The 26,978-nt window shown below is 30.5% G+C and overlaps 1 protein-coding gene across 1 annotated transcript in view; it reads left to right on the forward strand.

Annotated features, from left to right (window-relative positions):
• The window catches only part of LOC142329325 (small subunit processome component 20 homolog), a 103,927-nt gene that overhangs the window by 59,977 nt on the left and 16,972 nt on the right, over window positions 1–26,978 (forward strand). The window contains exons 24-31 of the mRNA XM_075373808.1: window positions 827–1,082; window positions 5,193–5,360; window positions 10,312–10,555; window positions 11,579–11,769; window positions 12,772–12,942; window positions 17,796–18,038; window positions 21,330–21,479; window positions 22,679–22,861. Coding sequence (XP_075229923.1) covers window positions 827–1,082; window positions 5,193–5,360; window positions 10,312–10,555; window positions 11,579–11,769; window positions 12,772–12,942; window positions 17,796–18,038; window positions 21,330–21,479; window positions 22,679–22,861 — 1,606 coding nt within the window. The remainder of the gene's footprint in view (window positions 1–826; window positions 1,083–5,192; window positions 5,361–10,311; window positions 10,556–11,578; window positions 11,770–12,771; window positions 12,943–17,795; window positions 18,039–21,329; window positions 21,480–22,678; window positions 22,862–26,978) is intronic.

Here is a 26,978-nt window from a genome sequence, read left to right on the forward strand (position 1 = left end):
ATAATGCTCTTTTCCTAGAACTATCATTATCTGGATATAAGGAGATTATAGTTATCTCAAGTTAAGTATAAAAAATCATCAGATATGTTAAGTGAATGGACAGTGGCCACATTGTCTGTTTCTGTCTTCAGTTCTTTATTTTAAAGATCCTATTGACATATAAAGATGATTAGCACAAAAAAATGTAATCTTTTTCAGTGAACATTACCTTTGTTTAAGTTAAATTTTGCTCTATGCTGTATGCTCTATTGGCTCAATGTTAGGTTCTTTTAAGTCTCTGAAGAAGCTTAACAAGAGCAAAAGCTAGCTCAGACAAAGATAAAAATTTTTTTTAAAGATTATATATTTTCTGAAATGCTATTAATCTTGGTGTATATAATTCATTCTTTGCATTATGCGTAGTATGAGATGTATAACATACATGCTGTTTGTGTGGATATACGTTAAATATTTCTTTACTGTAGTTCACAATTCATGTTTTGTAAAAAAATAAATTTGATGTAAAAGTTTTAAAATAAATTATTTAAAGCAACTGAAAATAAAATTGATAGAAAATTCACTTTCATTGTGTTTCTATTAAGTCTACCTGTGGCTCTTAATGTAATCACAAGAATTCATTGTTGTACATAAACCTTTCTATTGTGTTTGTCTGCAAATGTATTATAATATAGAAAAATTTACTTAAGTTATAAAAATATATTTAATAAAGCTGTTCAATTAATAATTATACTAAATAACATAATTATATTAATAATTATTAATAACAAATAATTATAATTATTAATGTTATAAAGTCTAATATTAACTACTTACTTTTTATTTACAGAATATTTATGAAATTATGTACATTTCTTAAATCAAGATTAGATAGTGTTAGAAGAGTTACACGAGAGACATTACAGAAAGTTATGATTGCACTGGGACCTAATTATTTATCTGTGCTTATCACAGAAATGACAGAATTGTTAACAAAAGGATTTCATGTACATGTGCTTGTATACACATTACATTCTGTCCTTGTATCAATGAAAGATTTATTTCAAGTAGGCCATTTAGACATCTGTGTGCAACCTATATTACAGGTGAGTTAATTTTTTTTCTATTAAAAATTATATTTACCTGCATGGCTAATAGGTGCAGAATAAATGTAACATTATAATTTTATATGTTAAATTTTTTTCCAGATATGATGGATTTGGTGGAGGTTTTTTTTTTATCAGATCCTCTTAACACCAATCGACTATGCAAAAGGAACATGATGTAATTAATAGTTTCCATTCATTTTCTGTTTTTGTCTGATCTTACGTATCTTTTAGGATGAAATTAAGTAAAGTAGTACATATTTAAATGAGTTATTGTGCAATAATATTTAATATTTTAAAAGTATCTATTTAACATTGTGTTAACATTGTTGCTTTGTGTTTATTGTAAATTGGTATGATTTCATTGGTAATAATTTTCCCCAAAACCTTTTGTTTTGGTTTTCTTTAAGATTCCTTTTATTTATTACGTTCAATTGATAATTCTTTTTTTCCAATTAACATTTCAGTCTGTGTAGAGTTTAAAGCGAACGGACATGTCTTATCTTATCTCTGTTGCTTTTATTAGTCAATCAACCATGCCGTGCTGTTATTGTTTTATTGGCCTGTCGATTCACTTCAATCTGTTATATTTGTGTTACTGAGTTAGCAGATTACTATGTTTTTATCTACTAATTGTGCAGAATGCAAAAAGGAAGTTACAGAAACTAATAGAGGTAGATGTAGCCTTATTTGTGACTGTTATAACTGTTTCATGTACAGATTTTACAAAAGGGGACATACATTATTGAAATCCTGCTCGAAGGGAATAAAATTTTTCAGCACAGCCTATGACAACATTTCTACTCAGTGTAAACTTATTCATCATAAAAGCATTATTATTTATTGGTTAACAACAGGTCAAAATCATTGATCTTAAGAAGATTTTGACCCCTGCCTTAACATGCAAATTGTATGAAAACAATAGATGTGAAGTTATGGAGCTTCAGGAAAGATTTCAAAATATCATTTTTTGGTTTGCTCGGGTAATCTACTACCACTGAGGATATTAGATTCATAAAAAATTTAATTAATTAAATTGCCCTGTATGTCAGTAGATTGAGGAAGAATAAGTGTTATGATAAGCATAGACTGGTCAAGATTTTTCTTGAAAATTTAGAAATGGTGAAATTGTTTTTCACCATTTCAGAGAGAGGTTTCCATGTTTTCAATGACCAAACTGTTTCTCAACGGCAGTATCTTACCAGTTTGCAACAACAGTCTCAGGCATGGTTGGATGGCAGTAAAAAGAATTAAATTAAGTATTCTAGAGGTACTCCTTGTATTGTATCTTGATAAAAAAAGTAAATATACCTATCAGGGACGTTACTACAGATATTACAGACATTACTGTAGATATTAGTGTTTTTCTAAATTAACCAAACCATGGCTAAATGCAGATATCATAGACAACACAGTTTCTATTCCTGACTACAGCTTGTTTCACATTGACCACTTCAATAGACGGGGAGTAGGAGTCTGTGTTTATTAACCTACCAGGTTGGTCTAGTGGTGAACTCATCATTGCAAATGGAGAGTTCTAAGGTTCAAATCCTAGCAAAGCCAGTTACTTTTATACGAATTTGAATACTAGATAGTGGATACCGGTGTTCTTTGTTGGTTGGGTTTTAAACCATACATCCCCAGGAATGGTCGACCTAAGACTGTACCAGACTGCACTTCATTTATATTCATAGATATCATCCTCTGAAGTAACGTCTTACAGTGGTTCCAGAGGCTAAGCAGAAAAAGAAAATTCTGTGTTTATTCAATCACAGCTTCAAGAAGCAAGGAGGAAATGTTCAGTTCAGTTTAATACTCTCTAGATCTATTAATAAAAATATTAATATTATTATTAATAAAAATATGTCATTGTCCTTGATTGTGTGTTTGCCTGTAAGGCATCTTATCTCTATTATGTTTACCATTTACCAACCTCCACTCGACAACACCCATGGTGTATTTGATTTTATGCACTCTATTGCTATAAAAAAACCATTTTTTATTTGATAATACTTTCCAGATATCATGTGACAATTATAATGTGATAAACAGCAGATCCTCTTCAGCTTTATGTTTGATCTAACTGCAGATCTTGGTTTTTCACAATTTGTAACTTAGGGAACCTGTATACAATGCAATGAACAAGTCAGCCTTCCTGAACTTGTATTACTGAATAATACAGACCTCATTAACATGATTGAATATTTACTGTCTGTTGGACTGATCGATCACATTATCATCATGGCACATATGCATACTGTCCCTCTATCAGTATTTGCAACCGGCCAATTGTGGTTTAACTTTAAAAGAGGAAATTATGTTGCCATAAATAAGATGTTGAAAGAGACTGACTTTAATTTTCTAACTGACAACAGATGATGAATTGACCTAGTCTAAATTCTATGAAATTATTAATTACCATATTGCCCATGACATATTGCCATGACAAAAAATAGAGTACAATATAAACAAACATGGATGAATGCTCAGTTGTTTGATGCCAAAAAGAAAAGAAGATTAGGCTAAATACTATAGAACTGGTGATTGTGCCAGTTATACTGCATTCAGATCATTATCTAATGAGTTAATTCAACAGGCACATGAGTTGAATGCTAAATATAATGATGGTTTAACCCACTGGATTGGTGTATTGGTGTATTGTCTTCCCAAATTAGCTGATTTGGAAGTCAAGAGTTCCAGCATTCAAGTCCTAGTAAAGTCAGTTATTTTTACACGGATTTGAATACTAGATTGTGGATACCGGTGCTCTTTGGTGGTTGGGTTTCAGTTAACCACACATCTCAGGAATGGTCGAACTGAGACTGTACAAGACTACACTTCACTTACACTCATACATATCATCCTCATTCATCCTCTGAAGTATTATCTGAACGGTAATTACCGGAGGCTAAACAGGAAAAAGAAAGAAAAGAGAAATATAATGGTGGTGTTCTAACAAACAGAAAATCATTTTTCAAATTTATAAGTACAAAACTCAATCATAAGGAATGAATGGGTGCTGATTTTTTTAAGAATTCCATTGGTGTGGTCATTGATAGTTATGATATCGTTGATATCCTTGCTAAAGAGCTTTCTAAGGTGTTTTCTACCTAACTGGATGAGGCAGTCTCCTCAATTGAATTCAGTGAATAATTTGTACAGAAGTTTTTGGATAATGTGGACATCAGCCCTTGGCCCAGACAGAATAACCTGTCCTTACTGTCTAACTGTTCTGAGGCTCTTGCTAAATCTCTTACAATTTTGATTAATAGATCTATCAAAAATGGGATTATTCCAACTTCTTGGTGCACTTCAGCTATTATTACTATTTACAAAAGAAAGGGAGACTACGTATCACCTGCTAACTGTAGACCAGTAAGTGTAATCTTCATTAAGTAAAATTATGGAAGGCGCTGTTCAAAGAATGTAACGGATTTTGTTTTGAACTATGCTATGATTTCACGCTGTCAACATGGTTTCCTTAATGGCGGATGTGTTGTATCCAATCTGTTGACCGTTCTCTATGACTGGCTTCAAGTAATTGATGTACAAAACTCAATAGATGTTACTTGGACTTTGAGCACAATTTTGACAGTCCCTCAAGTAGATTACATCATAAATTGGAACATTACAGAATTCATGGCCCCATTTGCCAGTGGATTAAGGAGTTCTTGATCAGTTGTATCTTCTTTGTAAATTACTTACAACTAAGTTGCATAAATTTTGAGTTTCCAACGAAGTCACACAAGGTACGTGTATTAGCCCAGTTAAGTTTGCAATCTATGTTTGCAGTATCATTTATGGATTGCTGTCTTGCTTTGGTATGTATGTAAATGATACTTAGTTCAAACAATACTTAGCTCCATCTGCAGGTGTTTTTAAGAGTTGACTGGATAAGATATTGCAGATTATCATAGATGATTGCTATTTGTGTCGATTGACTGTAGTGTGACTTTATTGACTTCTGAATCCTCATTTATGTATTGACTTAATTTATTTTCTTTATTTGATATACTGCATTGTATTTTTTCTTTTTTTTTGTATTTTCACATGTCTAAGACTCACAAGTGTAATGCTTTAGCCTAAATAATACAATAATATTAATTTTAGGTTTGTAAACTGGATTTATTTGGAAATGCATCTGAAGAGAAGGAAGTTGCACAGATTGCTAGTAAATTAATTGAAGCTCGTGCAAATAAGAGCTACAACATATTCCATATACTTGGAGAATTTATTTCAGAGAAATGTCTTCTAGATGTTGTTTTGCCTTTAAAAGAGGTAAATATCTTTAATTAAATATCACTTTTTATTCTAGTATAAAGATCTTATTAAAAAAAAATTTTTTAACAAAAACTTTGTAAACTTACTATTTAGTCAGGCTGTCTTTGAATTCGCAAAAAATAGTTGAAAATTTTATTTTAAAGTGAATAATTTAAAATTGGTTTTATAAGTTTTTAAAATCAATTTTAAATTATTGAAAATTGGTTTTAAAAACTTATAATTACAGGACAGTTAGAGCTGATGAAGAAACTGGCTAAAAATCATTTTTAAAAACCCAAAATAAAGCTTTCACTGGATGAATCATAGTAATGGGAATAAAATCACTGTACCTTATGTTAGTTTACTTAAGAGCCGAATAAATACTTTTATTCATAAATTGTAACCAAAATAAATATATTTTGTTTTTTAAAAAGGATTAAGAGGATAAGTTTCAGGCTCAAAAGCTGTCCATGTATCCATGAGGAACATGGGAGGTGTAAATAAGAGTAAAAAAAAGAAATGAAAATGAAGTTTATGTTCAATTTTATAATAAATAAAGTAGTTTAATAAATACCTGTATTAAATAGTTTATTGTTCTATGATTAAACAAACATACCCTAAAAATATAAAACAAAAGTCAAATTATGCAAATCATATTAAAAATAAATTACAACATCCAGAAGCTGTTAATAAAAATGTTTAACCCATCACGCAGCTTTTGTATGATACACGGCTTACACACACAACTTAATTTAAGATATTTATCATTTTATTTAAATATAATATTTTTTGTATATTTAATTCAATAATTCTAACTAAAGCGCACATACATACCATATTTCATTCACGTGGGTGTGACAGTACTAGCGCCGCTTTAAATATTATTCATTTATTTAATTTCACTACTTACCTGTGACGTTACAACATAGCAGATGACTACAGTAGTTATACATCAGTGCTACACTAGCAGTCCTTGCGGTGGGAGGGGGTTACTAATGACGCACTGTACCCACTTAGCCACTAGTTTATTTAGAGCATTTTTTGGGGTAGGATGCAATTTTGTAAAATACTTTTTTTGAATTATTATTTTTTAATTGTTAACAAATATGCCTAAGAAAAATAAGACCTTAATTAGGTGAGATTTCAAGATACTGAGGGTAACCCTGCTCTACAGCCTTACCCCCTTGACCTTTTAAGTTGAAAATTTAATGGCATCAATATAGAAGTAATCTGACAAAGTTTGGTCAAAATCGGTCAAGTAGTTCTGATGATATAAGGTGTGAAACACCGAACATACACATCTACATGCGAACATTTCCATCCAGTTTTTGTTTTTTTTGGGTTCCTTAGGTGTCAAAATGTAAAATCCAGTGAAAATCACGTATGCCCAAATTAGACCAATATCAATACATTCCCTTTTAAAGCTATAGCTCTGCTGCAACGCTATGTGGGAACGTAATACGATATTAAAAAATATTTGTTAATTAATAAAGATACTCATCAAAAATCTCTGTGTTAATAGAATAAATATAAAAAAATACAGAATGAGGTCATCTTTAGGCAGTCCCAATTATTAGCATAACGTTAGCTTAAAAGCCTCTCAACTACTGAAATCTGCATCTCAGATTTCCCATCACTCTCTTAAGTCTGTACAGAGTCTGGTAAGATAAAAATTTACTAAAGAAAGATCGAGGTAGCATGAACATTAAATCAAACATGAAAAAAATTTAAATGAAGAAAATAACTGTTTAATAATTATTTTGGTAGAAAACTGAAACAAAAAGGAAGTAGGTTTTTTAATTTTGAATTTCTAAAAGACTATTTTGATTATTGGATATTAATTCCCCAGTACCATCATTCAACAATGAAGTTTCTTCATTATTATTAATTATGAAAACCTGCATTTCATTTCTTACATTACCATATATATATATATATATTTACATACTCATTCATGCAATACAGTTTAAAAAACTGTAAAACAGAATAAATTATATACAGTTTAATTTTTGACAGATGAAAGAATGACAGTCACTGATGTACTTTACCTATATTTTAAAAAACTTCAGTTAACTAAATTTGTACATATTCACATAATAAAGCAATTCACAGTGCAAAAGCACTTCTGAAAAAAAAAAACAGTCTTTAATCCTTTAAAGTGTTTTGCCATAATATTACGCTGTCAAGTATTGCATCCCCATGCGTTTTGCTGTAATATTATGTATTCTGTCATGCCATCAGATTCTACACTTTAGCAACTGCAATTTGTACTAAAAGGTTAGACTAAATGTAGTACGTTTAAAATGGTTTTTTCTGTATAATTACTATTATACAATGAATAATAACAAAGTCTGAAAGGAACAAAACATTTCTTATTCGTTCTGTGTTTCATCCTAGCTGTTCCATAGTTTGACTTTTCATACACATTTGGTTTGTAGTTTCTTGGTTATATTTTCGTATATGAACGTTTTAGTAATTTTCTACTGATTTGCAGAGTTTGTGTTGTATATTTTTATTTTAGTTCAGTTTATTCTGAAGAAAAATGTGGTGATAGTGCTTAGATTTGGTGTTTACGCAATATGTGAATTGTTTTCTTGTTTTAGTTTATGGTTTAAGGTTATAAAATAGTTATTTATTATAGTACATTTTATTTAAAAAAAATTACAAGATAAATTAAACCATGTCAGGTGCAAGTACATGCAAACATTTGAACGATGCTAAAATAGAAAAATTGTTGGATGACCTATCATCTATTTCAAAACGATCTGATGTTGAACATTTAGATTTTATTCAGTTTGATACAGATAGTGAGGATGAATCTGATAATATATTTACAAATTTAGGTTTTGGGGGTTGTAGGATTTATTTGGATTCTAGGGATGCAGTTCATGTACCACTAGATATAAATGATGATAACTTTGTTTGGGAGGTATGGAAAATTATTCTAGTAATAGTGAGGAATTTATATGTGATCCTGGACCATAAGTGAATTTTAACAATATTTCAGAAACATTTAAGTATATTCTTTTGACTAATGTGGTGTGGATAAAATTGTAGAAAACAACAGATATGCACAAGAAAGGGGAAAATTAGGTATGTTGTTTTCAATGTTTTCTCGGCAATGGAAATTGTCTGACTGTAGCAATGATGATATTTATTTACTAATAGCAATGTTTACTCTAATGGGCATATCGCAGAGACCAACCATACGTTTATATTTTTCAAAAACTCCCTCCTCCCTTATTGGAATCTAGAATATTCTCTACTATTATGACATGTGATCAGTATCAATTACTGTCAAATTTTTTACACTTTTCTGACAATACTGAATTAAATAACTATCAAGGACCAAAAGATTATTCAAAATTGTTCCTATTTTGTCTCGCCAAAATAGTAAATTCCAGGCAGTTTATGTTTTATGAAAGAACATTTGCATAGACGAATCTTTACTTTTTTTGGAAAGGCTTCTTATCTTTTCATCAGTACATACCATTGAAGGCAGCAAAGTTCAGTGTAAAGACATTTGAACTGTGTGAATCTACCACAGGCTATACATGATCTTTCATGGTGTATACTGGAAAAAATATACAGTTTGATTTAGCTCTTATCACTTCTGAATCAAATAAATCAGAGTATAGTCTTGACACTGAAAACCTGTCGGGTAAGGGATATACTTTGTGGATAATACTACTGGCTTACTGGCTACAATAGTCCTAAATTAGCTAAATTATTAAAAATAAATAAAACTGATTGTGTAGGGACACTTAGGCTTAATAGAAAAAATGTTCCAGTTAACTTTAAAAATATAAAATTAGCAAAAGGTGAAATTACAGTGTAACATATCTGTGTTCAAATAGTGTGATAAGCATGTAGTTTTATTCATGTAACCTATCACAACGTGGAAATGGTTAAAAAACAAACAAATACAATAAAACTGAATTGAAGCCATCCACATGTACAGGACATAATTTATAGACCAAAATATCAGGACCAAATGTTACAATGCTATGCTGTAGGATGTAAACGTGAAAAAAATGGTACACAAAACTGTTTAAAAAATTAATTAATGTTACAATTTAAAATTCATTTATTATTTGAAAAAGTAATAACCTCCAGGCAGACATCTGGCCTTTAGATTAGCTTTAATTAGTGAATTAATTCAGGAACACAACAAAAATAAGAAATCATCTTCCAGCTGCCCATCATTCCATCCTCATCCAGCAAGATTGACAGAGAAACATTTCCCAAAAAAATTCCAGCAGTTGGCAAGAAAGCCAGTCCTCAAAAGAGATATACTGTATGTTACAAGAATGGAAAAAGGAAGGAATCATCTTCATATTGGTGTCCAAATTGTGAGGCTGGTTTCTGTGTAGATCCTTGCTTTCAGATTTACCAAACAAAAATAAATTTTTAGAGGTAAGAAGTGCAATTTTTTTTTTAATGTACATATGTTTTTTTTTATAAGATGTAATTATATTGAAATTTTTCTACTAGTATCATGAATATAAAGCGAAGTACATGCAGTTAAAGTTCAAGAACACGACCTGCTGTCACTTAATAAAATAATCCACGCAGTTAGGGGATATTACTCATCATCATAATTAATGGGTTAAAGGGTTAAAAGAAGCAGTAAATGTAATAAACTTAACACAATAATTGTAACTGATCATAATGAAAATAGTTTTATATTAATAACCATTCACATATTAACTAACAGTTCCTGTAGTTGTTAAATTTTAATCTATAGCTTGATAGATATAAATAGGTAGAATATGAGGGTAGATTTAATTGGATAAGTAGATTTCAGTCTGGGTTTTATAGTTTTTTTTTTCAAGGGCTTTAATATAAAATAAACTAGGAAAAAAAAAATAGTAAAAATTGATTGAAAATGTCTTCCTTTTTTAATTGTACAAAGTCTGTGTGTATTATAAGTCTTTGTATGTTATTAATATAATCTGGTCATTTTCAGGAACTGTCAAATAGTCTTTCACATAAAGTGATCCATAAAGCTGCTGAATGCTTACGACAATTGGTACTCGGATTGGTTGATAATAAATTTGTTAATACTGAATCTATGCTTATTTTTGCATATGGAGTTACATCAGAAAGCATTCCTTCATTAGTAAATCATAATACTGCTTCCGATGAAAAAAATAAGAAACAGAAAGAAACATCAGTGCCATTAAAACCTGATTCTTTTTTGATACCAGAAGGTACTTAAAATTTATATGTTATTCTAAACTTAACAGGGATTTTTTAGAACACGTCTTTAATGGGTTTTTAGAGTTGCATGCTTAAATTTATCATTTATTGCACTATTTATGTACCATTATCTATTTCAGTTGCTCAACAGTAAGTGTTTAAGTTATTAAAGAAATGTAAATACTTACGATATAAAAGTACTGAATTAAGTAAGAAACGTAATTGAATGAACAACAATACTAACCTACAATGACTAACTAATATTCATCTGTATTTAAGTGCCTCATCAATGAATATGCATATCTATAACAGCTGCCTAGACTAGTACCTTTTTTTTTGTCTTCAGTCATTTGACTGGTTTGATGCAGCTCTCCAAGATTCCCCATCTAGTGCTAGTACCAATATAACTGAAATAACCTTATTCCTTTTATATTGTACTAATTCATATAAATTGAATTGATTTTGGTAAAAATATTTTCAATTTGTCAAAAAAGTTTTTAATTTATACTTTACAAAGAAAAAAAACTGTACAAAGAATATTTTATTTAGTTACTATTAAAAAAGGAAAAATAGTAACATCAAAATTACTGGAAATGCAAATAATCAGACCAGAATTCCTTAAGCTATCTCTGAAAATGCAAGGCAAGGATTTAATGGAATTGTTTTAATTTCCTCCAAAAAAACAATTTAGAAAGGAAGGGTTGAGAGTATTAAGACAAAGTGCATGACAGTTTCTTTTCTATTAGGTAAAAAAAAGGAGGCAATTTCAGATGTGTTTTAGAACCAATATATTAGTTACGTGTCCTTATATGTTTTGGTACAAATGGTGTAAAACAAAGGTTTTACACCATTTGTACTAAATAAAAATCAATCCTCAAATAATAAAGTATTAACAATCTCATCTTCCTTATTAAAATATATGTCTAGCATATCCAAAAATGCAATAAATAAAAAAATATATAAAAAATAATGATGTTTCTTATCATTTTAGCAATGTCCATTATTATTCATATATTTGCTATTTTTCTTTTCAGATCCAAAAACACGACCAAAATTTCAAACCAAACAGTGTGCTAAAACAAATGCACACGTGTTAGTGGAATTTGGCTTACAGTTATATCATTTTCTTTTGAAGAGGGATAAAGTTAAAGGTCCTGAGTTCAGGCCACATTTAGATCCAGTCGTTTCTCTTTTGTACAGTTGTCTTACATCACAACATATGAAGGTATCGATAAAGATTAATTTTTTAATATTTTTGTGTTTATGTTTATATGTTCACCCTTATTGGATGGAAGCTATGTATATAACTTGTTTCCCACAGAAACAAACACGTGTTGCTTTATACTGTTAGTCATAAACTAAACTTTCTTATCACAGTGAAATATGTAAAGCATCTGAGATACAATTAGTACTGATCAAACAAATTATAGCCACTGATCAGAAATGAATTTTTATATAATGTGAAATATGCCAAGCCTGTTCAGGATTCGAACCCAGGATCTGCTGTATGAAAACCAGAGATGCTACCACTTCACTCCACCATAGAGGTCAACAGATAGTGTTCATTATTTGATTGGCTGTACAATGTTCATTACATAACTTATGGAAAACAGAGTGAAGGTAATGGGAGTTTTAGAGCTGAAGATCACCTGTATTCCAGTGGATTTGGAATTTTGATGTGAAACAATATATAAATATGAATATTTAATACAAGTTAATCTTTCTTTTTTTTTTTGACAATATTTGTTCTGAATGTTATATGATGAACAAATTGTTAATGTTATTATAATATTTTTATGAATGTACTTTAATCAAAGTATTTATCATTTGTATTATTTGATAAGTTTAATTAATTAAGTTTTAAAGTGAGTTCATGAGGAGGAAGGGAGAAGAATAATCAATGAATACTTTTAAAAGTTATTAATTCTTAGAATAATGGGTTAATTTTTATTTTTTTATGTACTTGTTATGTTATTCATTTGTTAGTTATGAAATCTTGTTATTAATCGTTTTATGTGTATTCAGTTTTTATGGATAAAAATATTCATTAGATTTTAGGTATAAAATTGAAAAAATCTCATTTTGTATATTTTTTAGGATTTTTTGTTGAATTTATATTATTTGAAATTGTTCATGTGTTTTAACCTTTTCTTGATGGTTTAATTTAGATATGAATAGAATAATTTTTTTTAATGACTAAATTAATTAATTTTTCTTTTTATTACAGATAAATTCACTAGCTATTCAGTGTCTCTGCTGGATTTTGAAAAAGGATTTACCATCTGTAAAAGATCATATTAAAAAAATTACCCAATCACTGTTTTCAATTTTACATAAATATGCTGCTGCTGGACTTAGCAAAGGAGATAATTTTGATCTAGTCATGGCTGCTTTTAAGGTACGAAATTTGTTCATTTTATTGCATTGATTGATAAATAACTATAGTTACTAGAAATAATTTCATGCCCTTTCTTATTTAATAATTTTATTCCTCTCTCCAGATTCCATTTGTAGGTTTCATTTTTTACCTCCTGTTTTGGTAATTGGGCACTAAATATTATTTTTCATAGGAAGACTAAACATTATTTAACCATTGAAATTTCATTATTACTTAATATCCCTTTGTTTTTAAGTTGATATTCGTGGTAATGTGGTAGGGGTAAGTTGGAATTGCAGAACTGCATTGGACTGGTAGCAAATATCTTCAATCAGATGATTTTACCATTTATTACTCTGGCTATGACACCATTAGAAGAAATGGGGTTGTTTTAATAGCTTGCAAAAACATCTCTCAAGCAGTTGAAAGCTTTAGAATAATGAACAAATGCATTGTGTCCATCTGAATAAGAGGAAGACTGCTGAGTGTACCCTCATAGCCTATGCCCCAACAACAGGCGCTTCGGAAGATGTTCTAGAGGCATTTACCAATGTCCTGCAAAGATCCATTGAGGCAACACCAAAACAGGATATTTTCTACATCATTGGAGATTTCAATGCCAGTGGACAGTCAACAAGAAGCAGGCATTGTTGGGCCAGTTGGACTAGGTGAAAGGAATGAGGAAGGAACTAGGGTGATCGCCTAGTTCAGTTCTGCTTGGAAAACAGCGTGATAATTAAAACATTTGGTTCAAATGGCACAAATGGTGGCTTTACACATGGACAGTGCCCATTGGACCACATCAGAATCAAATCAAATCAACATTTTATACATTCGACGATGCAAAAGTTTAGTGACACAATGAAAACATATTCTGGTACAGATTGGAATTCAAATTATGAACTCCCAGTAGCCAAAATAAAAACCAGATTTGCAAAAATCAAAAGGGCACATTTCACCTAAAACATTTGATGTGTCAAGGATGCCAACAGCATATTTGATCGAGGTAAAAAATCGTTTTAGATTATTTAATATGGATGAAAGCCAACTAGAAGAATTATGGAAAAGCATCAACTCAATAATCATGGATGTTGCAAAAGAGCGTGTCCCATTAAAACAACCTCAGAAAAGGAACTAATGGCTATCAGAAAACACCATAAAAATTGCAGATCAATGAAGATTAGCCAGAGCAAATGGTAATCAAGATGAAGGAGGCATCTAAATGTGGAATTTCAGGGAGCCACTAGAAAGGACGAAGAGGTGTATTGGGAAAATCTATAAAAAGATCTGGAACATGAATTTGGTAAGGAACACACCAGAAATCTCTTCGCACAAGTCAAGAAAATAAGAATTCACTGCTCGCCAAAGTACATTGAGAGATGGTAATAGGAAAGATTTAACAGATCAGAAAGCAGTAAGGAACAGATGGAACGAAATTATATCAGAAAATGAGGAAGTCCGACACATGGCCCTGTGATTGGAAGAGATCAATCTTCATCCCATTACGTAATAAAGGAGATGCTAGAGAATGTTAAAATTATCGAACAATAGCTTTGATCTCACATGCCAGCAAAATACTTCTGAAACTCATAGAAGAATGAATGAGACCATTTGTCGAAGCAAAACTGCCTGATGTTCAGACAGGATTCAGGCGTGGCCATGGCACTCGCAATCACATTGCAAATCTGCGCTGGATTATGGAAAAGTGCTATGAATACCAGAATGAGCTGTACATCTGCTTTATAGACTACAGCAAAGCTTTCGACTGCATCCAACATGCAAAATTGTATGAAGCCCTAAAGAAATTAGGCATGCCACCTCATACCATTCACATGGATCAAGAAGCAATGGTTAGATCATCAGCTGGGGACACTGATTGGTTTCAAATTGGTAAAGGCATAAGGCAAAGGTGCATCCTTTTGCCGTTCCTTTTTAATTTGTACGCAGAAATTATGAGGAATGCACAACTAGATGAGTCGGATGTTGGAGTAAAATTAGGCAGTTGGAACATCAATAATTTGTGGTATGCAGATGACGCAACTTTATTAGCTAAAACAAAAAGCGACTTGAAAATTTAATTCAGAGAATCAAAGATGAAGGTGAAAAATTAGATCAGTATGTCAATATTAAGAAGACAAAAATAATGACTACTGTAGGTGATTGTAATGTCAGGGTAAAAATCAATGGCAATGAAATTGAATGTATCCAAGATTTCATTTTCCTTGGTTCCAAGATCAACTGCAATGCAGAATCGGCACCTGAAATTAAATGTTGTATAGTACTTGGACATGATGCTTAGTATGCAGAAGGTGTGGAAAACTGGAGATGTCGGATTGGATACAAAATGCAGACTCATGCAGGCGATAGATAGTTTTTCCAATTATCATATATGGTTATGAGAGTTGGACTCTTAGGAAATCAGAACGATGGAAAATCAATGCGTTCGAGTTGTGATGATGGCAAAGTCTGTTGAGAATGCCATGGAGTGTCAAAATCACAAAGAAGCCCTCGAATGTATAAAACCAGAAATTTCACTCGAAGCTAAAATTGCAAGACTTAAACTGACATAATTTGGCATGTCATGAGCGCTAATTGCTGAGAAACATTGGTTTTGCTCAGTATGGTCAGTGGAAAAAGAAAAACAGGACAACCACAGACACGCTGGCTTGATACCATCAAAAGCAACACCAGCAAGACAATAGCACAGCTTAAAGAAGCCGTATATGATTAACAATCATAGAAAACATTCATTATGATAATGATGAAGATGAGCTATTTAGTTGTGTTCGACCCTTGGCAATTCTACATTAGGGATTTAGGATCCTAGCCATCATGCCTAGGACCCTAAATCCCTAAATGTTATTACTTAAGTATTTTTATTTTGTATTGCTTTTTTACCACCTTGAAGAAAATGAATAAAACATACTAGAATAAGTGGACACTTTGTTAAAGAATATATATTGAATGAATGCAGTTAGCTCTAACATGTATGTAAAGGCAGTGGTTGCTTAGATTATTGTTCAAAATTCTTCTCAATATTCATATTATCTTTTCTTTTGCCCTGCTTTTCTGGGGGGAGAACTAAAAGTCAGATCACCTTGAAACTTCAAGGTCAGGAGGAAGTGGCCTCATTTATGACAATTTTGTGGTGTAAGCTACATTGTTATCTATTGTCAACCATATCGGAGTTCTTTGAGGAAGTTGCAATCTTTAATATCATTAATAAAGTGGAAAAATTCACTTCTGCAAATTTTTTTTTCAATTTTGTACATATACTTGCCGATGTAAACTAATCATGCAACTAAATGAATGTGAATAATTTTATCCCAGCCAAGCTACCTAACATAGAATCTATCACAGGTGTACTTAACTGTAGTTATTTTATAATTATGAAACATTTAATTTTGAGTAGAGTATAAGCTTAGTTGGTTGACACATGTATGATTAGAGCTAATTTGATTGTATCCTACCGTTTACAGAGTGTTCAACTTAAAAGAAGTCCCATCACTTAATTTAGTCTATAAATAATAGTTTACAGAATGTGTTGAAAATGATGTCCATCCACTAAAAAAAAAGTTGAGGAAAAACAGCTGTTTTAGTACAATAAATTTAGACCTTTGAAAAATGTTTAATAATCTTTGTGAGTATGGTACACTCGCTACCACTCTTGTTTCATCTGAACATTAATATCTTATCTTCAGGTGGTACAGCTTAGTCCTACAATGAGCACATGAAGAATTTCTACATGACAACATTCCACAGAGTACAGTGTAGAGAATATTACATGCTCATGGACTGTGTTCTTATCATGTACAGAAAGTTCAACACCTTCAGTTGGGTAACCATACCAGATGACTATAGTTTTGTCAATAGGTTAACAATAATTACCACTTAATTCCATTCATACTATTTTCGAATGAAGCTACTTTTATGTTTATTGACATAACACACTAAATTCACATTGGTGGTCTGAAGAAAAACCACATATTGTAGTTGAATCAAATTTCCAGCAACAATTTTTGGTGAATGTTTGATGTGGTATGATCGACAACTTAATATTTCATATTCGAACAAAGTGTCATGGGGAGAATTTTTAAGCCATAAATTTCTTACAGTGCTTGAAAACTTCTCATTAGCAAACTGAATGGATTTGTAATATCAACTTAATGGAGCACAAACACATTTTACAAATGAAGTAAGACAATTCTTAAATGAAAATGTTATTGGTAAATGGATCGTATGCAGAGGACTGGTAGATTGGCCACCTAGATCACTGGACCTTACTCCCTTAAATTACTGTTATGGGTATGCATGAAATGCGAAATGTACAAGCAAAGACTAGACAAACATTATGAATAGATCGCTTGCATTCTCAATCCTGCTGCCCTCATGAAAGAACATGAACATATTAGGTTAGTGACAGAAAATGGAGGAAATGCATTGAAATGTGTATCAATGTCAAAGGTCAGATTTTCAAACATTTATTAGTCATTTAACAAAGTTATCTCACTTCAAACTTAAAAATATGTATTTTTCATCACTGACTAATTCTGTTTTACGTTGATATCATGAAAACTACAGGAAATACAGTTCTGGGACCTATTTTATTCGTTTTTGCAAGTCAAAAAATATAAGAAACTATCAAGTTTACTCTTTAAATAAGACCTGAAAAATTTAATTATGACCAGGAGAACTGAAAGTTTTTGCTAGACGTAACTCTATAACAAAGCATTTTTGGACATATGTTTGTATGAACTTTTTTCCTTATTTCAAGCTCTTGAATCATTTCCAAAATTATTTGTCTTTCCTCCTGAATTACTCTGTACATTATTTTTTAATTAAACATTTTTTTATAAAAAAAAAAATTGTTACAGGCAGTTGCAGTTATAGTAAGAGATGTAAAATGTTATAAACTGGAGAATGATCAGTTACAAGCATTGTTATTATATTGTGAACAAGATATACATGATCATAGCCGTCAGGCAACTGCTTTTACATTATTAAAGGCAATATTAGGACGCAAATTAAATATACCTGAACTTCATGAAGTTATGGTTAAAGTTGAAGAACTAAGCATAACTTCACATCTAGATCACAGTAGACTTCAAGCTAGACAGGTAATTTATACACAAAACCTTTAATAGTTAATAATATTTAACCAAAAGTTTACAGTAATAAATAAAAATATTTGAAAATTAAACATTTTTTATGTTATTTAAAAAAATACATTCATGACATACTCTAAAATTATGTCATTTACTTTTTTTGAAGAAATACAATTTATCTTATTCTTTTATATAAAAAATATTAGGCATCAGCTTGAGCTGCCTCAAGAAATAATCCCGCTACTTTCTTCATGATCTTCCAAACTTATTCATCCTTCACCCTAATACTTTTCAACTATCATTGAAAAATAATCATATTCTCAAGTGCTTAAATTTATACTGTTTCTTTCTTCAGTTAGGTCATTAATAGAAGAGATGTTCAGGACATTTGCTATCACAGTGTTCCTCAGTGTAACATTCAGGACTTCTCTTTTAACATCTTGACCTTCTAAAGGCAAGGTCAGGAATCCCTTCCTAAGAGGGGAATTGCCTTGTGAAGATTCCAGTCACCACACCATCCCCTCATTCCTAGTCCTGATGGGCTTTACTGATTGTTATCTTATTGGCTGCAGACATTGATTATATAACTCACTCATCAGCTGGACTTCTGAAAGGATGCCAGCAATGCACATTTCCATCTATGATTTATGCACATCTTTTAACTTTGTTTTAGTCTTCTTTAGATGTCTTCACTTTTCTATCCTACTTGATAGCCCTCACAACTGTTAACCATTTCAATGGAAGCATGAATCCAGTCCCTCATTTTAGTTAACTGAAGAAGCCTATTATTCGTGTTAATTCCTATTGACTGCAAAGCAAAACCTGTTCATCCTTTGTGTCTAAATTTAGACAAAAACCATAAAGGACTCATACCACTTCAATACTGTTAATGTAATAGCAATGAATTTGACCTCTAACTGCCCTAAGATCAAGTAGTTTTAATTTATCACAAACACACAACCTAAGCTAATCAGGAACTCCTCTCCATAAATTTTCAAGCATTTGAAATGCTTGAACATTATTTAAATTTACTAAACCTCCAGTCTGGTCCACTTTTGATAGTGACTAGTTTTTTAATAGCTTTCAAAATTTCATATTTTAGACTTAAACTTGTAAAAAAAATTTGTCACAGAACTACTTTCTGATCTACATGTAATATGAGGTCTGTTCAGAAAATAACCAAACATTTTTAATTACATACCTAATTACATTTTACTGCATATCTAGTGATATGCAGTTGTAAGCATTGTATTCCACATAACCTCCTCTGTAACCACAAGTTCATGGATTGTTGATTCTCGTTTTGTTGTTTTTGTGTAATTGTTATTTGAGTGTAACAAATTTGTTGTTTAAGTGTTAGTGATTTTTGTAATGTGCGATTTTCATGAACAGCAATACAACAGAAATTTTTTCCTGAAACTGGGGAAAACTTTCACAGAAACATTTAAACTTTTGAAAAAGTTTATGGAGATGTTGCTCTGGGTCATGCAGAATGTTACGAATGGTTTTCACAACTTAAAAGTGGTCATCAGTCAGTTGGAAGGTCGTCAGGTTGGAAGGTCAAGTGGTCATCAGTCAGTTTTAAAAGTAGTCATCAGTCCCTTGACCAGGAAGGCTGTCAACTTCCAACTGATGACACCAGTGTTTTGATTTTTTCAGAAAATTGACGATCTGATATGTGCAAATCGCTGATTGACTGTCAGAGAACTTGCACAAGAAGTTAGCATCTCAATTGGGTCATGCCATGACATTTTGACTAAAAAATTGAACATACATAGAGTTGCAGCAGTTTGTTCCTCATTTAATGACAGAACAGCAGAAAAACATCAAGTGCATGTTTGACGGCAACTTCTTGAACAAGCCAATGACAATGAAACATTCATGCAAAGGATCATAACAAGAGGCAAAGGTTGGGTTTATGTTACAACATCAAGACAAATGTTCAATCATCACAATGGATTGGCAAACTTGATGTGATGTCAAAGTGATGCTCTGTGTTTTTTTAAATTTTAATGGAATTGTGCATTTTGAATTCTTGCCTCAAGATGAAACGGTGAACCGTGCATACTATCAGGGCGTTTTACAACGGTTACTTGAAGAAATCCATAAATGAGACCAGAGTTGTGGCAAGAAAACTCAATGGTTCCTTCACCACAACAATGCACCTGTTCACTCAGCTTTGTCAGTTTTCTGTCAAAAATCAGATGACTGTCCTCCTCCAGCCTCAGATTTGCCAAATCACATTGCAATTTTTTCTTATTTTAATTTATTATTAATCATGGCCTAAAGACTTTGACAACTGCTTTAAAGACAAGCTTTAAAATCTAGAAAAACATAATCTGCTAAAAAATTCCAAAATATAGTACACCAGACATGAATTTGTTAAACTTTCCTTATTGATAAGGATGAAAATCATTCTCTTATTACAGTGTTACTTTATTTTCTTTTGTAAGAAAAAGAATCTGTTTAAATGTCAGTGGATCACAGTTGAAGAAAAGAAGAATGCTGGTGATTAAATTGTCACCATGCAGAAGCCATTCATTATTATTTTTGTCTATTAACACTGACACCTTTTTGTGATTGGATATTTTAACTTCTCTGATTTTATGTAACAAAAGAAATCTTCATTTTAAGCATATATAGCATGTGTGTATGTCTTAAAATTCTGTTTCGATTTCTATTACATTATTCTGAACATTAGAATTTTTTTGTTTTACTACATAAACAAAAATATTCAAAATAAAGAAAAGGTATATTTTTACAAAAAAAAATTAATTTTATGACTTCTCATTTAATAACTGAAAAAGCTTTTACAATAAAAATCTGATAAGTTTTGCAGAATATTTTACAAAACGAATTAAAATTTTGATGCAACTGTTTTTTAAGTGTTCTTTTTCCACAATTTTATGTTTATCGTAATTTTTTCATTCGTTTATTCATTTAAAAGTATATAATGAACATATTGCATTATTTTCTAAAATATAAGATTTGGACAAGCTCAGAAATCTTGATTTTTTATGGTTCCAAAAACTGGAAACTCCATTTCTTGGATCTGGTTCCTCAGGTTCATCCATAATCTTACTCTCCTGATATTACTCCCAGTGATTACTGGTTATTCCACAAGCTGAAAATGTCTGTTAATAAGAATTGCAGTTGCTGATTTTCTTGTGATTTTTTTACTTTTGTTAATTATTTATTTACAGTATGTTATTTTTACTTACGTTATTATTCTATACTGTTTGTTATCTTTACTTATGAAACTGTTTTCATTTATTTTTATGGTACAATTTAATATCTTTTCAGATTGTGCTACAGTTTCTATCAGAATATCAGCTTGGTAAAAAATTTTCAAAGCACTTAAATTTTTACCTGACACAAGTAGACTATGATTTGCAAACTGGTAGAGAATCAGCTTTGGAAATGCTTCTCACACTTGTTAAATCTTTACCTGAGGTACTCTTCTTAAATGTGCATTTACTATTTATTATATATGTTTTTTTATTTATTTATTTATTTGTTATTACTTTTATCGTTGATAGTCTGTTAATTATAATTATTTGTCTATATGATCTTATTTGTAAAATTAAATGTAGTGGTTTCTGTGAATCTGTTATTCTTTCATACAAACACTACTCAACCAATAGACCTCTTATCTCTTTTTCTGTTTAGCCTCTAGAACCACTGTAAGGTATTACTTCAGAGGATGAATGAGGATGATATGTATTAATGTAAATGAAGTGTAGTTTTATACAGTCTCAGCTCACACATTCCTGAGATGTTTGGTTAATTGAAACTCAACCACCAAAGAACATCGGTATTCATTGTCTAATATTCAGATCCGTACAGAAGTAATTGCCTTTACTAGGATTTGAACGTTAGAACTCTTGACTTTGAAAACAGCTGATTTTTGATGATGAGTTTGTCACTAGACCAATAGACCTAGATTGTCAATAGACCTAGATTGGGTTAACCAATTGAGCTGAAATTTATTCATGAACATACCTTGGAAGAATATAGGACTATTGCCATTAAGAACGTTTCACTCTTTCAAGGTGGTGACCATTTTAATGGCTTATGGTAACAACCATGTTATATTCCTTGCTGATACTCAACTGATCAGTCAAATTCCGAAACTGCTTGTATAATTTGAGATAAATTTTCTACAAAAAAAATGTCTTTAATAGATCTCTTTTTATCGTTTTCAATATCTCTTTTGGTTGTCGAGAAAATTAGCTTTAAATGTGCAACAGTGTATGGCGCAGCAGCTAACTAACCACTGCCACTGTTACTAGTTGTGCAACACAACTGGCTGCACCTGCCTCTGGTTACTTGCTATTATTTTTAAGATTGGGGCAACCGTTCTGAAACTCTGATCACTCAAGAGATCTTTTGAGTCCTGTGTTGACCAAAATGTTACTCTGAAAAAATTGCAATACACTGATAGTTTTTATAAATTGAACAGATTTTAATTGTTATTTATCAAAATTATTCTCATAAGCCTAAGTATAATGAACACAATAGGAGTCCAGGAGGTGGAGCCTTCTGGGTAGACTGGAACCAGACCAGCTAGTATTTTTATAAAGTATTCTATAATTGCACTCCAAATTGTAGTCACTCACTGTACAATGTATTTTTGTTTTACTTTTTTACAGAATAGATTAAAAGAACATAGTGGTCTATTATTTGTTACTATTGCTGTACGACTTGTGAATGATGATGTCCCAGAATGTCGTCAAAAAGCTGCTGAAATAATTACATCTCTTTTACAACATGTTAATAAAAATGAAAAGAATAATCTTTTTGATATTGTTCTACTTTGGATGAAGGATAAAACAGTATGTATATATTTAAAAAACAATTTTTTTTATGTTCTTGTTAAGATTATTTATAAATAAAAATGAACTTTACTCCCCCTGATTGCTATTTGTGATTTAAATCTAAATGTGTGGAAATCTATTTTGGAAACTAATTTCCACAGTACCATGTGGATTGTCTTTGCTCCATAAATGAGTATTTTTAGAATTGGTGAATCTGTTTCTCATAAAAGTGGCTTCATCAGTAAATAATATTGAGTTTACCTTATCAGCATTGTCTAGAAGCCAATGATAGAAGTTTTACCACTGGGGGTAATCTATTGGCCACAAATTTTGAACCTTCTGCAGGCAGAAAGGATAAATATTTTCTTTTTGTAGGATGTGCCGCATTGTTTTTTGACAAAATAGTGCAATATGAAATTTGCCTAGTATTAGTGCCTGAGCTATATTGAATATGCTGAATCAAATGATGATTTACTTGGCGTTCAGCAGAAAACAAAATACCTTCAAAATTACCTTTTCATTCATAAATGCTGATATTCCAAAGAAAAAGTTTTTGTACTTGGAATTTGCCTTCCAGGAAATCTTTCCTGATATTCTCGTCGAGCAGTTTAAGAATTTCCATTATGGAATCCATAAACAAAAATTATATCGTCATATTCCTCGTTACAAACCTGAAATGGTATTTTAACACTATGATATGATAACAATACACTTCCTTTATCTGTATTATAATTTATGACAACAGATTAAAACGAAGTACACAATTTTCATTGTTGAGCAGTTGTTAGTATTGCCAATCTATACAATAAAATTTATTTTAATATTTCTAAAGTAATACAATTGCAATTGTATTGTAATTATATTACAATTGTACATTAGAATTTGTTTTTTTTACACAATTATTTTCTTTTACTTGTGTAAATTATTGAATAGTCACAGCTAAAATATTGTTTTATAAATTTTGTATTTCTTTTAAAATTATTTTCAATAATTAGCATTTTTGTTTTTAAAAAGAATGTTTATTACAGAAAGAATAATACAATTTTCTGTCCATTTTTCATCCATTTTGCTTCAGTAAAAAACCCTACAAGTTTTGTTACTAAATCTTTTGCATTTATTAGTCATTTAACAAAGTTATTGTACTACAAACCTAAAAAAAACTTGTTCTTTTGACACCAAATTTTGCGTTTTACATCGGATATCTTAAAAGTTACTAAAGTTATAGTTCTGGGACCTATTTTATCCTGTTTACCAGCTCAGAATTAGCCACATGAAACCACCAACTTTACTCCTTAATTTGGGTCCCAAAAATTACAGTAGGGCTTCTTTTTATTAGAAGAGGAAATCTGGGCATAATCTTTCACTAGCCATAACTCGAAAACAAAGCATTTCAGACCTATGTTTGTTTATATGAACTTTTTCATTATTAGAACATGTCCTGAAAGTTTCTTCATGGGACACTCTTAACTTTTCGTAACTCTTCTAAGATTTTATTTCGATGTTTCACTGTATGTATCAGCTTTCAAGTTTTGCAATCACAAATCTGACCAGTAAAACATCCTTTTTGTCCCAAAAAACAGAAGCCAAAAGATTTTTTTCCTAGCATTCTTGTTTGAACTTCTTTGATTTTGAATATGATGTATTGTATTTGGATATGTATCGCCTTGACTGCTGCTTTGATATAATGTTTGAAAAAAATCCAGGTCTCATCTACAGTAATAATGTGATCACACAGTTCATCACTTTTTACCATCACAAAAATTCATGTACTACAGGAAGAATTTTTCCCTTGTATGTGTTGGTTAACATTTTTGGCACCATCTGACACCACTTTTTTATAGCATAATTTTCAGTCAAAACTTCATAAATAAAAAATCATGAAATATCAAAAACCAGTATGACATGGTGAAGCGTCAGTTTTCTCAAATCTTTTCAATTAAACAATTATATTAGTGAGCATCAGCTCATCAAAGGCTAACTTGAAACAAAAGTGTTATTTAAACACCCATTATTTTTGTTTTCACTTAATAAGCTTGAATGAAAATAAGCTTATTTTTTAACATAGGTCCAATTATACTTCTGCCCAATTTTTAATAAGCTTTTGAATTCCTTACTGGAAAAAACTACTTGGATTGATAGCCAAGCCATTTTTCTACTGGTTCTGTGATCTCTTCATCAGAACGAAAATGATAATCTCATAGCTGTTCTTTCAGTAGAAAAAAAATTGCTCGGGGTCCTATGCATATCAAACTTGATTTTTTTGCCTTCATTGTAACAGTAAGTCACAGAAGTTATCATTTATAATTGTTTCTCCTTTAGGTATGAACTGAATAAAAACAGGATTTTATAAAATAAATAAAGAAATTGTTTATTCTGATCAGTACATTGTATAATAAATAATATCAGGAATGTGTAAAATTAATTATAAGATAAAAATTGATGTGATTAAAGTGCATATTAATTATTTAAAATATAAACACATGAAATAATTTTGAAGTAAATATATTAAGTACATTAAGTTATTAAATTAAAAAAAAAAATAACTACCAAATAATTCATTCACAGTTTAGAAGGCGTTATTGAAAATTATTTGACCACTTATTTATGTACCAGTTGAACAGGATGTTGAAAATACAGGGTTTTTTAAAAAAAAACTATCATTAAAAATTAATTTATACAACAATATTGTTCTTATAAAAGAAAATATTTTAATTGCATTTTAAATAAATTGGTGGAACGATTTTTTAAATGATTTGGTAATTTATTAAAAATCACAATTGAAGCATAATTAGGCTCTTTCTCATACGCCAAAGTAAGTTACACTAAAACAATTCTGTCGTCTGATTTGGTAGAAGTAAATATTGTTATTTTTTTAAGAATATATCCCACAAAATCATCATCAACTTTCTTAGAGACATGTAAGTTTTGAATTTTTTTTGCAATAGAAGATGAAGGATGATAGAATTTTGTCACTTACATTTGAATTCAACGGCAGACCCACATCTCATCAACGATTAATATCTGCTTCAAAATGAGTATCTTTCATTTTATAATGTTTTGAAATCATCTGCAAAATTTTTAAATGTTTCTTTTTATGGATATTTATTTATTGATGTGGCACCCAGTGACCAAAAGTTGAAGAATCATGGACGATTGAAAATGCCAAATTGTGGCTTATATTCAGTTAACTTGCAATTACATCAACATTTAATTCATTTGTTGGGTAAAGTTAACAAAAAACACACAGCTCGTATTTGCCAAAAGAAATTGGACTTTAATTGGAAATAAAACAAAATGAATGTTAAAATCATAACCTTAAAACATAAAAAGAAATTATGAATTAACATGACTTAATGATACTTAAAATATCAGCTGAATCAACATATGAACAATGATGTTAAATGAAAAAATACATGAATATACATTTTTCAAATACACAATGTAACAAAGTCTGAAAACAAGAGAACATAAAACACCTTATTTTCAACTATATACTTAGAAAAACAAAACATTAATAAACATAGTCTGACTGGAAAACTATTACATTACTGACATATGCTGTAATATTGAAAAATTAGCAATGAACAGATGTCATTAACTTAGAAAAATAAATTACAATAATTTCAGTATAAAAAAGAGTTAATTACAATATAATCACAATAAAGTAAATAATAATATAAATAGAGTTCATTTTGGTAAATAAGCATTCTTGGAAATATAAAATTACAAAGTCTTAAAACATAACTGCACATCAGGAGTAACTTGCTTTAGGTTAATTTACAAGAAGTATTATGAATACAGTTCAAGAGTAGAAAAGGATTAATCTCGGCAATTAAAAAGTTACAAGATTAAATTATAGAGTTAATTATCATGACAACAAATTGCAATAATAAGGCACGTAAAATAGGTTGCAGCTGAACAATGACACAACCTTATATAAGTCACCTGTCGTGACTGTACTTAAGTGAGTAAATGGTTTTTGTAAACTAAACTTGAAAGTGAAATGCATAAGGTACGATGAACTGAATGTTCCACAAATTTTAATGATAAAATAACTGTTTAACATAATAAATAATGAAAATTGAATTTGCCTGTAGCACACAAATATTAGCAAGAGACGAACTCGTGAATGAAG

Source organism: Lycorma delicatula, chromosome 8 (genome assembly GCF_047948215.1).
Source record: "Lycorma delicatula isolate Av1 chromosome 8, ASM4794821v1, whole genome shotgun sequence".
Lineage (NCBI taxonomy): Eukaryota > Metazoa > Arthropoda > Insecta > Hemiptera > Fulgoridae > Lycorma > Lycorma delicatula.